This window comes from Ostrea edulis, chromosome 5, assembly GCF_947568905.1.
Source record: "Ostrea edulis chromosome 5, xbOstEdul1.1, whole genome shotgun sequence".
Taxonomy (NCBI): Eukaryota; Metazoa; Mollusca; class Bivalvia; order Ostreida; family Ostreidae; genus Ostrea; species Ostrea edulis.
Window position 1 is genome coordinate 84,481,296 of NC_079168.1, and position 12,705 is coordinate 84,494,000.

General features: G+C 35.8%; 1 protein-coding gene across 2 annotated transcripts; it reads right to left on the minus strand.

The window, feature by feature from the left end:
• Positions 1-3,141: 3,141 nt before the first annotated feature.
• Positions 3,142-12,649, minus strand: LOC125651609 (testis-expressed protein 45-like). 2 transcript variants are annotated; one of them, XM_048880292.2, is made up of 8 exons: positions 12,489-12,649; positions 10,971-11,533; positions 10,757-10,863; positions 10,122-10,353; positions 8,206-8,324; positions 6,182-6,383; positions 6,011-6,099; positions 3,142-4,321 (listed from the first exon to the last, which is right to left on the minus strand). In XM_048880292.2, exons 2-8 carry the CDS (start codon positions 11,527-11,529, stop codon positions 4,163-4,165), a joined length of 1,467 nt encoding a protein of 488 aa, XP_048736249.2. In that variant the 5' UTR covers positions 11,530-11,533; positions 12,489-12,649; the 3' UTR covers positions 3,142-4,162. The 2 variants fall into 2 exon arrangements, with proteins under 2 accessions (XP_048736249.2, XP_056022547.1); XM_056166572.1 differs by lacking the exon at positions 12,489-12,649 and having other exon boundaries at positions 10,971-11,861.
• Positions 12,650-12,705: the final 56 nt, after the last annotated feature.

A 12,705-nucleotide genomic window follows, 5' to 3' on the forward strand; every position in this document is an offset into this window, starting at 1 on the left:
TTGAGCAGTGAGGGTTCGTTAGGTTTGAGAAATCGGGATCCGTACAAGACAACAGACATTTTAACAACGGTGGGTGCAAGTCAGTCAGGACACCATACAGGAGGTGAGAAGAGCCACAGAAGAAACTCCTTAAAGATATGTTAGAAATCTGTCAATTGATGTTAGCGACAGAGTTACATGCATTTGGCACTTGGCATTAATTCCACTTTTGGTAATCGTACTTGTAATCCAACTGCCCTTTCAAAAGATGAAATTCTTCAAAACCATGCTTCAGTTTTTCCCAGTCAATGGGTCGGATGAATATGCTGGATTCCTAAACTTCATAAAAAAAACAGGGGCCTCCATTGCCGAGTGGTTAGAGCATCGCGCTCAAAATCACACGGCCTCTCACCTCTGGTCGGCGCGAGTTCGAATCCCGCTCGCGCCTGCAAGTGAGAAAGTTTCCCAGTTTACTTTCGGAAGGTCGGTGGTTTCTTCGCAGGTACATTGTATCTGGGTTCTCTCTTCCACCAATAAAAACTGGGCGCCACCAAATAACTGAAAAATTGTTGAGTGTGGCGGTGAACATCAATCAAATCAATCATAAAAACCTTTACAAATATACATTGCTGGATCCAATAAATGTTCTACCAAGCCCTTATCTTAGCTCCTCAGGAAAATAGTAACAGCTGTGAAGGAGAAACTTCAAACGTATTGTGCTACTACATATGCCAGAAATGGTGTAAATCAAATGTGAATTCCAAAACATTCTAAAGAACTTTTAGTAAATTTGATATCGCAAAACTTTTCTCAAATCAATAACATCGAAACGTATGACTTTTCAACACTTTATACGACCATTCCTCATAATGAATTAAAGATTAGACTTTTTGACATCATAAACAGTTGCTTCTTCAACAAAAATGGAAAACGGAAATATTCATATCTAGTGATCAGCCATCCAAAAAATTAATATATTAATCACCACTCTGATTCCACGCAGAAGTATTCTGAAATTAAAATAAAAAATATGCTGGAGTTCTTCATTGACAATATCTTCGTGGTATATGATGATCAGGTCTTCCAACAGTCTGTTGGAATTCCCATGGGCACAAACTGTGCTCCTTTCTAAGCTGACCTGTTTTTATATTCTTATGAAGCAGAATTTATACAAAAACCTCTACATGAGAAGAAAATCTTTCTTGCTGTGGTCTTTAATTCGACATTTAGATATATCGACGACGTATTATCTATTAACAATGATACTTTTCATTCATATGTCGATTTGATATATCCCTATGAACTCTAAATAAAAACCACAGTCGTTCACTTCTGCTTCATAGATATTTTATGGAAATAGATATTAACGGCAAACAAACAACTCAACTTTATGACAAACGGGATGATTTCAGATTCTCCATCATCAACTTCCCATATTTATGTAGCAGTATTCCATTATCACCTGCATATGGTGTTTATATATCTCAACTGATTCGGTACGCAAGAGCTTGTTCTGCGTATGGTCAGTTTTTAAATCGAGGCAGGCTACCGACAAACAAGTTGATGGTGCAGGGGTTTCAACAGTCTCGTTTAAAGTCAGCATTTTGCAAATTCTATGGTAAGTATAACGATCTACTTTGCTAATACAACCTATCATTGGGTCAAATGCTGTCTGACGTGTTTCATACCGATTGTTATGCCGTTCTTGGCACACTGATTTTGACTACGGATAACTCCGTTTACCTGATAAAGATATAGAGCTCACAGCGGGTGTGACCGGTCGACAGGGGATGCTTACTCCTCCTAGGCACCTGATCCCACCTCTGGTATATTCAGGGGTTCATGTTTGCTCAACTTTCTATTTTGCATTGTTTATAGGAGTTATGAGATTGATCACTGTCCGTTATCTTCGCCTTTCATGCAGTAGCACAGAATCTTAAGATTTGATTTCCATTTGAAACCGTAGAAAATATCAGTTTAATATACAACATCTCAAACAAAGTGATATTGAAAGTCACCTTATTTTCGCACAATGGATGAAGAACAACATATTGTTGTTAACATTTGGTTTTCTGAAGAAGCACTTTTCTACCTAAATGGGATCGTAAATAAGAAAAATGCGTGTTACTGGGGTAGTGAGAAACCAAATATGTAATCTAGAGAAACCTTTGCATGGTGGAAAAGTGACAGTTTGGGGTGCTTTAACGGGGGTGATCGGATCTTCTTTGAAACAAAGATGACAATACACTGACAGTGAACAGCATTCGTTACCGTGAAGTTCTAAAGAAAAAATTCCTTCCGATTTTAATCAGAAAAGGCATACGTCCAAAGGAAATCTGGTTTCAACAGAATGGATCAAACATTTGATGAAAACTGCATTTCTTTCAAAACCCCAAATATATGGCACCCTCAATCGCCTGACCTGAACCCTCTAGATTTCTTTTATAAAACTATCTGAAAGATCGAATATACAATCCACAGTCAGACACTGTAGCAGAACTCAAATTTTCAATCCGGAAAGATATGCAGAGGATTTCAGCTGAGACGCGCCCTGCTATTGTCCGGAATTTCACACACCGACTGGACATTGTTACTGCTAAAAAAAAGGGCGACATTGTTACTGCTAAAAAAGGGCGACATTGTTGCTGCTAAAAAAGGGCGACATTGTTACTGCTCAAAATAGGGCGACATTGTTACTGCTCAAAAAAGGGCGACATTATTACTGCTCAAAAAAGGACGACATTGTTACTGCTCAAAAAGGGCGACATTATTACTGCTCAAAAAAGGGCGACATTGTTACTGGTCAAAAAGGGCGACATTGTTACTGCTCAAAAAAGGGCAACATTGTTACTGCTCAAAAAAGGGCGACATTTAGAGCATATTCTGTGAATTGGATAAGATTTTTAAAATATCGCTGACTCTGTAATTAACACATGTATGTTTTTGAGTTTTTCTATGCATAAAATTTACATTATATAAATTCATAAAAATGTATTTATTTTGCTGTTTGGAAAACCTATTCAAAAGTTAATCAAAAAGAGGAAATGGTATAAGATATCTGGGACATCCTGCACATTCAGAAGGGATTCAATCTGACAGTTGTGGATCAGGACTGACTGATAATCTGAAACACTGGTTCCTCTGAAGAGACAAGACAAAGACGTCAATGAAATATAATTTAATTAATTATATACGCTTAACGCCAAGGTGAACACGCAACAAACATATTGTATAACAATTAACAGCTCAGGACAATATTTCAAATTGGTAAAGGCAAGGTAAAAAAAAAAAAATTGAGACTTTAAAAATCTATGCCAAACGATTAAAGGAAAGATCAAAATGTTTCTTATCACAAGCTCATTACATTTCAATTGTATGTATATTTTGCGTGGAAGAAAAAAATAAACAAAACAAAAAAAATTCACAGAAATCAGCAACAACACACGGCACTTTTTTTTATTCATTAAACAAATAACAATCTTCCATAATACTGCTACGGTTTATATTATGCATATATATAATTTCAGCAATAATGATACAATGTCATTTGACAGTTTTAGCACGTATATGTTAAAAATCATAATTAATACTGATATTTTACGAATAAAATTGTGGTGTCAAATATGTTGTCTGGCAAGAGGTCTGTCTGTAATACTGTGGTGGGTAAATAGTCATATAGAAAATATGCAACATAAATGAACGTACCGCGTTTTATTTTTTTTAATTAAACTTGTAGGTCAAAACATTCAACTTCTATTCAATTTCAATTTATTACAACAATAATTGTAATGTTGATAGATAGGCTACGGAATTTCGAGTGCTATACAGAAAAGATCATATCCATTAGCCTAGTCGATAAAAGAAAAATCAAAGAATGTTTTTTAGTATACTTAATTTGCTTAAATCTTGCTATATTTGATTTCAATTAGATAAGAATTTTATGAATACATACTTTAAAATTTCAATAAACATCTAACATTAATTTTTTGAGAAGCGGCGTTTCATCGGATAAATGGGTGAATATTTTTTCCTCGCTATTTTTAACAAGATAGATAATATGCAAGTGTTAATCAAATAAATCTGAAGGTGTAAATGCTCAATTTTTCGACTTAATGCTAGATCATATACATCTGACAGCTGACATTTGTAGACTCGTCTACAAATTCACAAAGATAGACAACTCCTAGACAATTTTCATCGTTCCCAGGGGCACGGAACTCTTCTGAAGCCTTTGAGGGTCGTAAACATATTTTTCTGACGTCTTTGGAGTAAACATCACCTGGTGGGTGGTATTGTGGAGTTGAGACCCTCCGAGAGGGGGTAGAATGTGGGACATCTTTAACTGAAATTAGAACTTGTCACATCACTCAATGTAAACCCCCAAAAAGGTATTCATGCTATTCCCATTGGTTAATCCCACCATTTTAAACACTAAGTAAAGGGAAATTTCATTTTTGAAAAGGCATGAACTGGCGTGAAGTGTTGCTGTTCATACTTTTATGTATTTTCAGAGATGAAATTTATTATTTACATCTCACTTTCATTTCTGTTGGAATATTCCTACCCGTAAAAATTGTGGTACTACATTTATCAAGATTCATACGCATATTGAACACATCCACCAGAAAATGGTTGTCATTTCAATTGGTAAAGATATCTAAAGTTAAAACATGGGAAATGTAAATATTCTTGGATATCGACGTCGAAATAAAAAACAAGAGGCCCATGGGCCACATCGCTCACCTGAGTAACCTTGGTCCATATCAGAAGACTTTCCATATATATTTGCATGTAAAACCGTAGTCCCTATTATGGCCCAACCTACCCCTGGAGACCATGGTTTTTGCAAACTTGAATCTACACTATGTCAGAAAGCTTTCATGTAAATGTGAACTTCTTTGGCCCAATGGTTCTTGAGAACAAGATTTTTAAAGATTTTTCCTATATATTTGTATGTAAAACTTTGATCCCCCTTGTAGCCCCATCCTACCCCCAGGGGTTTGATTTTGATTTGAACAAACTTGAATCTACACTATGTCAGAAAGCTTTCATGCAAATATCAGCTTTTCTGGCTCAGTGGTTCTTGAGAAGAAGATTTTTAAAGATTTTCCCTATATATTTGTATGTAAAACTTTGATCCCCTATTGTGGCCCCATCCGACCCCCGGGGGCCATCGTTTTAACAAACTTGAATCTGCACTATATCAGGAAGCTTTCATGTAAATATCAGCTTTTCTGGCTCAGTGGTACTTGAGAAGAAGATTTTAAAAGATTTTCCCTATATATTTGTATGTAAAACTTTGATCCCCCTTGTGGCCCCATCCGACCCCCGGGGGCCATGATTTTAACAAACTTGAATCTGCACTATGTCAGAAAGCTTTCATGTAAATCTCAGCTTTTCTGGCTCAGTGGTTCTTGAGAAGAAGATTTTTAAAGATTTTCCCTATATATTTGTATGTAAAACTTTGATCCCCTATTGTGGCCCCATCCGACCCCGGGGGCCAGGATTTTAACAATTTAGAATTTGCACTATATCAGGAAGCTTTCATATAAATATCAGCTTTTCTGGCTCAGTGGTTCTTGAGAAGAAGATTTTTAAAGATTTTTCCTGTATATTTGTATGTAAAACTTTGATCCCCTATTGTGGCCCCATCCGACCCCCGGGGGCCATGATTTTAACAATTTAGAATCTGCACTACCTAATAAAGCTTATCTATAAATTTAATCTTTCTGGCCTAGTGGTTCTTGAGAAGAAGATTTTTTAATGACCCTACTCTATTTTTACCTTTTCTTGATTATCTCCCCTTGGAAGGTGGCCTGGCCCTTTATTTTAACAATTTAGAATTCCCTTTACCTAAGGATGCTTTGAGCCAACTTTGGTTGAAATTGGCCCAGTGGTTTTTGAGAAGAAGTCAAAAATGTTAAAAGTTTACAGACGGACGGACGCCGGAATACGGGTGATCAGAAAAGCTCACTTGAGCATTTAGCTCAGGTGAGCTAAAAAATGTTTCAAGATATAAGTGTGATCTTACATTTTCCAAAGCGGGTTTGTGCATGTTTATTCTCCCGATACGGGGGTCTTTGTAGTCAGAAAAGGATGACGTGTGTTTCACCTCGTTCTCTGAAATAAACAGCGAATTTTATTGAAAGGATCTATGAAAACACGAAAACCATCAAGTGACAGTCTCTTCAATGATACCCACTGTCGTAATAATCCATAGGTATATTGGTCTCCGTGTGGAACTTGGTCCGATCATACGTGTAGGGGACGTCCGCGGGCTGGTACGTGCTGTGAGTGGTAGCATTGTAGAACGTTTTTGTCAATGGTGGCTCCTCAAACTGGACGTTGCTCTTTGTCCTTAAATTGGCGCCCGAGATAATCCTATTGTGAAGCCCCAAGGGTGGCTGAAGTTACAAAATTGAAAATACTTACTACGCCCCCATATTTAAACGGAATATCCATATGAATTGTCAAAATATATCAACTGCGTTGATATTGAAGATTGTTTATGCAAAACACTCAGGAACAAACATCATTGGTAACTGCGGAGAATAGTTGCTTTAGGCTTAAATGTCAGTCGATGTTATTCAGTCAAACACACCTATGGCGAAGTGCTGGGGAGGAACAGTTCTTATTCGTTATTATAAACGTAATTCGTTATTTCCAATAAGTTCATAACATGTTATAAAACTACAGGGAATAAAAATCACTTCGCTGTAAGCGTCAATTCATTATAAGCGTGTTCGTTGTAACCGTGTTTTACTGTATATGCATTCTATTCTACAATTACACTATCTACTTGCTATAGCCCTTAACCATTACAAAATTGCAATGTTTAATTAACAAAAAAGAAATGAACACGAACTGGTTCAAAATGATGCATGAACCGACAATAAAATACAGTGTTAGTAAATTTTTTAACATAGAGAATAGAGGAACTCCTTCATCGGGATCGGAGTACAACTATCATCTGTCAGGACCGTATATCACACAAATAGAATTGTAGGAAGGGACACTCTGATTGGTTGCAACCAAACTCCAACATCGCACTTTTATTACTTTGATTCTTTGATCTTACACCTATTTTTTGATACCTAACTAATTAGGTGATTATTTTCAATGTGCATATATATATATATATATATATATATATATATATATATATATATATATATTCACAAACATGACTAAGTAACATTTGCTTTGTTCTTTGTACTCCGATATGATTGAATAATTCCTCAATTCTGAAAAGAAATCACAGCTAAACTAAAAATAGAAGTCTGCATACTTGCCATTCATAAGTACAGTCCTCTAGCACAATACTTGAAGCATATATATATATTTGATATTCTTTCTATAAGATAACCTGTCCTCGATTGAGCCCCTGGGTTGCAGACTCAAGTACTCGATGACAAATCAGAGTGGGACTTCCCACCATGTCTAAATCTATGGTAAGTAATGGAACTAGTGAACTATAAGATACAGTTTTCTAGGTGAAAGAGGTACTTACGGCATGAGGTGATGACATGCTGTAATACATTATTCAATGAACAAAATATATCAATTAAAGCAATCTACACGCCGGTAAGCTTGCCTGAAAATGAATAGATTTGTTTCCTCGCAAATTCTCTGCATTCTTCAAATTGACACGAAGATGTTCAGTCAATGGGTATAGACATGGAATGACATATACGGTGTGATTATAGGTTGCAGATAAATCAATTGTTATAAAAGGAGTCAAAATCATTGACTGAGAATGTTAAAAACTGTAAGTACTTGTATATACTTGAAAAACCATCCCAACAAAAATACATGTACATGTAGTAAAGAAAGGCCGGTTGACGCATATTGGGTTATGATGAAGAAGACGAGTTTGAGTTTACTCAGATTAACTGAACTACTACATGTGTAAAATGATTATAGGTACTTAGTAATCAAGTTACTCTTTGCTCAACGGGAATTTAGCTATAAACCATAGACATATTCATACTGGTAGAATACTGAGTACCTTAATCTTCACGTTTTGTTTGATTGTAAAAAACATTACTCCGCAACACAGTTTAACGTACATTCTTATTTCTAATATTTTTTTTCTTCTCAATTTTGTTTTACCAAATACCAGTAAAATTTGCCGAAGATAGCAAAATATTGCAGATCACACCATTCTTTCAGCCACATCAGACAAAGCATGCAATATATCCTATATCCTGCCATCTCTGTACTTACGTTGCCATGGTAAAATCGCGACGTCGTCATGTTGACCCGATCTGTGACCCTGGATTCATCCAAGTCACCCTCTGGGAAATCGCTGTGGTTACGATGTTTTCCTGGACGGAATTTCTCAACTGCATTGTATGAATAAAAATTGTTTATGAAGAACTATTTAATGAATAAACAGTCCGCTTTCAATAATTTCTTATAGACACAAAGTATATAATGTATAGTATACACTCAAAAATGGAGGTTTCTACATTGACCGTGTACAATAGTTTGCATGGGGTATCCCCCTACATGCATTGTATATCTTATTTCAGCTTAATCTTACAATGACACATCTGAATGTAAAATCCAAGGGAAAAAACAACAGCAGTAAATTTATTGGATTGTAATGTCTTGATCTTCCGTGTAACCATTATTATTTACGTGCACTCCGTTTTCCCTTACTAACTGAAAATAAATTTCAAAAGTTTTTGTGCCGTATCAAATAGTATTTTGTTTAATGTTAAAAACTAGACCAGTATAATAAACTATAAAAAAAATAATACGATTTGACAATTTCGACAAATTATATACGGGTATCAAAGGAATACTGGTCTACTGAATGTAAGGAGAAAATTTTCTAGTGCATATTCATGAAGGAGTAACGTTTATGGTGGCTATGCGAATGCGCGTGAGAAAAATATTATTAGAAACATCATGGGAGTTACGGTATATAATCGTAGTGAATAGTGATTTCATGTTAAACATAAAATCTAACTCCCATTTTATTTATCTTTGTGGTTTTCTCTACCCTGTTTAATTCCCTCTGACTGTCTGTATCGCTAAATGTGTCCCGTCAACAGCCTGCAGGCCGCACATTTTTTCACGTTGTCGTGTAAATATTTACTTTCGAAATTCTGCGAACAACGATACGTGATCATAAATATTTCGAAAAAATTCCTCATTGTCGCCAGCATTGTAGGGAAATTCATTGTCGCCAGCATTGTAGGGAAATTCATTGTCGCCAGCATTGTAGGGAAATTCATTGTCGCCAGCATTGTAGGAAAATTCATTGTCGCCAGCATTGTAGGAATATTCATTGTCGCCAGCATTGTAGGAAAATCGAAGGACACCTATACGTGATCATTCGCTAATACATTTTCCAGAAAATTTACAGTCAAATTTATTTATTTTCTTATTTTGGACTTTTCAAAAATTTTATTTACTTTTTTATACTTAAAACAGCAAATAGATATTTTAGATCTAAGAAAATTGACACCTACACCTGTCGTTTTCTACACGTTCGTCCGACCGGATATAAACGGGAAACTTCACTACATAGTGGATATTAAGGGGAAATAAATATGTTGAATTTAAATATGATATCATAGTTTGATATGTATTTATACACATAGTTGAATTCCGATATCTCGAACACCATGGATATGTCGAAGTGAGTTGGAAATCCCATTGCTACAACATTTTCTTTACGTATTTTAAGAATCATATCTATAACTGTCGGATATCTCGAAGTTTTTATCGACCCCATTGAGATTGAGATCTATATGGTTTGACTGTATATGTCATTTTTGTTTTCATTTTATTTCCTCATATTAATATTGATATTAGTCTATCGTTCTCAAAATTGTGTTGTTGGTCATGTGTATACATGATGTCATCCGAGTTTGTTTTTATCTTTATTGTATATTTTTTAAAAATATCACATCAATCATATTTTTTACTTATATTTTTAGTATGTATATCATTGTTCGTTTTTATTTGTTTTGTTTTAAAATATGATATCAAAATTATTCTCTTGTTTGTATATACATACATTGGTTGGGGAAGGGGGCGGGGCTCTCAAATCTACATAATTGGAATACTTCTACATGTTTGGCAAACAACACTACTATACTATTCATCAAAGTACTGAGAATACTCACACGTGGTTGACCCTGGCTGGAATGAAACACTAGCAGTACTCAGGTAGTCATTGTACTTTCCATGTCCGTCCTTCTCTTTGAAGTTGGTTTTACCTAGGTAAGCGCTGACCGCGGATTTGGAATACGGCTTGACGTCACTCTTGTCGCTGATATAGGGGAAGGTAGCCTGCATGGTGGTGTTGTTAATTGTCACTTTGTCGGGATCCCCCACAGGTATATTGTATCCGTATGGCTGCAATAAGGTTCAGAACTACATGTACTACAATATCACAATTTACCAAAATAAAATAAAAACTATTATCACGGCAAAATTTGATTATCAAGATGCATGTAGACATTTAGTGGTAGCATAAAAGAAAGCTGAATTTAAATGTCATCGGGTTCGAAGAATGACCCTAAATGCATCTCTTGGTAATGGGTGCTTTCTTTAAATCAAAATTAAAGTAAACTGGCTCAAGTAAATATCGATATGTGATATCTTTAACACTTTAAAATGAAAAAGTGAAGAAAAAAATAAATGGGAAAAAAAGTTTGAAGTGGGGGTATTTTTATCGAGTCCGTCGAATAGGTGAAAAAACATTTCTACTTAGGCATAATACTTAAGTCATTAACTTAAGCAAACCAACAATACCCACAGCTGGCAATGTCTGCACCGGCTTCTCCCATGTCCCCTGGAACTGATCGCCGTGAGAAGTGTTAAAGTTTGTCAAGCGATCGTCTCCCTTTACTGTGGGCGGCCCACCTACAAAATAAAGTTACTCCTGGAATATTGAAGATGTTTATGACGGCCATATGATCTTAGGTTTTAATTAACCCTAGTTCTAAAATGGGGGGGTTGCAAAAACTGACCTTCATGCATTGATGGTGCTCTGCGTGTCACGTGTATTGATGTATCGTGACCCATAAACCTGTCGCGGTAGTCGGAACACGGCTCGTGTGCTTTCTGGGGATCTCCCTGCGGAATATGACTGACAGATGTGGTTGTCGCCGGTTCCACACGCTGGAAGGAGGGGGTTATCTTGGGTTTGAAATATGAGGTGTGCATGGTCTCAAAAACATTTACTTTGTTCACATCAGTGTCCATCTTGAAGTTAGTTGATCGTAATTTTTGATGGATGTCATCTAAAGCAACCGGTTTCGGTAGATAGCGGTACTCAAATGCTCGCACTGTTTCAGAGGCTTTATCACTGAAGAATTTATCGTCCCTCGTCATTACCTCGCCCAGTTTCGGTCGTTCGGACTCTTTCTCGCGGCCATAGTGTGGATAGGACGGATAGTCTCTCTTGAAGATACTCTGCATTGATTCATCCAATACCGACATGTCCTGGGCCACTTTAAAGTTAGTGGAGGCCAGAAAATCTGTCCCCGTTTTGGGGTTTGTCAAGGGAGTCGCAACGGCCTGCGACATGTTTCTGAAATGCAACAATATGCATTTGAACATCATCCACATAAGGCTCCTTTTCCGATTTTGTCAGGGAATAGACTTGAAGATATATTGTATTTGTGTAATTATAATTATTCGAGGACTGTATGTAAACCGATTTCAAACACTGGATTGATAAATACGTTCCAAGTGATTGAAACAAGAGGGTTTAGGATTTATCATACATGATAATATACAATTTATTCATGAATAGTAAAAATACGCTTTCAATTTAATCAAAATTAGATCTTTTGATTGCAGCGGAACAAAAGATCTAATTTAAATTGCCCTTGATTTGAAACTTCAAAAAAAAAAAAAAAAAAAAAAAAAAAAAAGACTACATATAATTTTGTAAGGATGTCAGGATGAATACCAACTTTTCATTGCTGAATGTAAGAGCAGTCCTAACTGTAAATCTAAGTAATTAAGAAAAATTCAAAAAAGCTTTCACGCATTAGAATAAATTTATCGAATTTACTTTTAAAATCGATGGCATAGAGGGAAACGTGTATACATAATTAAATTAATAAAGCCCTATAAGATGAGAAGACAGGTGGGACACCCCCCCCCCAAACACACACACTTTCTATGACTATAAATATTCTATCCATGTCGTCATAAGATGTAAGCATAGGTTTCAAGTTTCACACTGACTTGTGAAGCAACAACAACAACAACAACAAAAAAATACTGCGAGATAAAGTACAATAGATGAATAATACAATGTTTCATAGTTTAATTCAGATCTCTATCTTGTCCAAAATATCTTACATATTCTTGTCTGCTTTCATGTTTTGAATGATTTTATTTTAGAGCACCGACTTGACTGTGATTAGAAAAAACGATAAAATTTAAGTGCAAATAAACGTTTTACAGTTCGATTCATGTTGGCCACATTCAAATATTGATTTTGTTCTTGTAGAATTTGTAAACAAAACTTTTACCTTTTAAATCTCTCTCTCAATAAACGGACATATTCAGGAGAGGATCTATGGCAAGTGGGAGTTTTTGTATATAATTTCCATAGCTACATTCTACTTCCGGAGAGTCGATCATAGACAGTGCTTTCGAGAATTCCTTTCTCTGCAATGACTAATGTTCGAATTCAGCTTTTTATCAAGAAAAACGATTTTTTGGAATTTTATCAGGAAATGCACTAGA

What these genes read in the sequence shown, in the direction of transcription:
- LOC125651609 (XM_056166572.1), bottom strand. Translation starts at nt 11,571, where the DNA reads ATGTGGATGATGTTCAAATGCATATTGTTGCATTTCAGAAACATGTCG. An exon ending in CGCGATTTTACCATGGCAAC is followed by an intron (nt 6,384 to 8,205) that starts GTAAGTACAGAG and finishes TTGTAACTTCAG; the next exon opens with CCACCCTTGGGGCTTCACAA. An exon ending in ACAAACCCGCTTTGGAAAAT is followed by an intron (nt 4,322 to 6,010) that starts GTAAGATCACAC and finishes TTCTAATTTCAG; the next exon opens with TTAAAGATGTCCCACATTCT.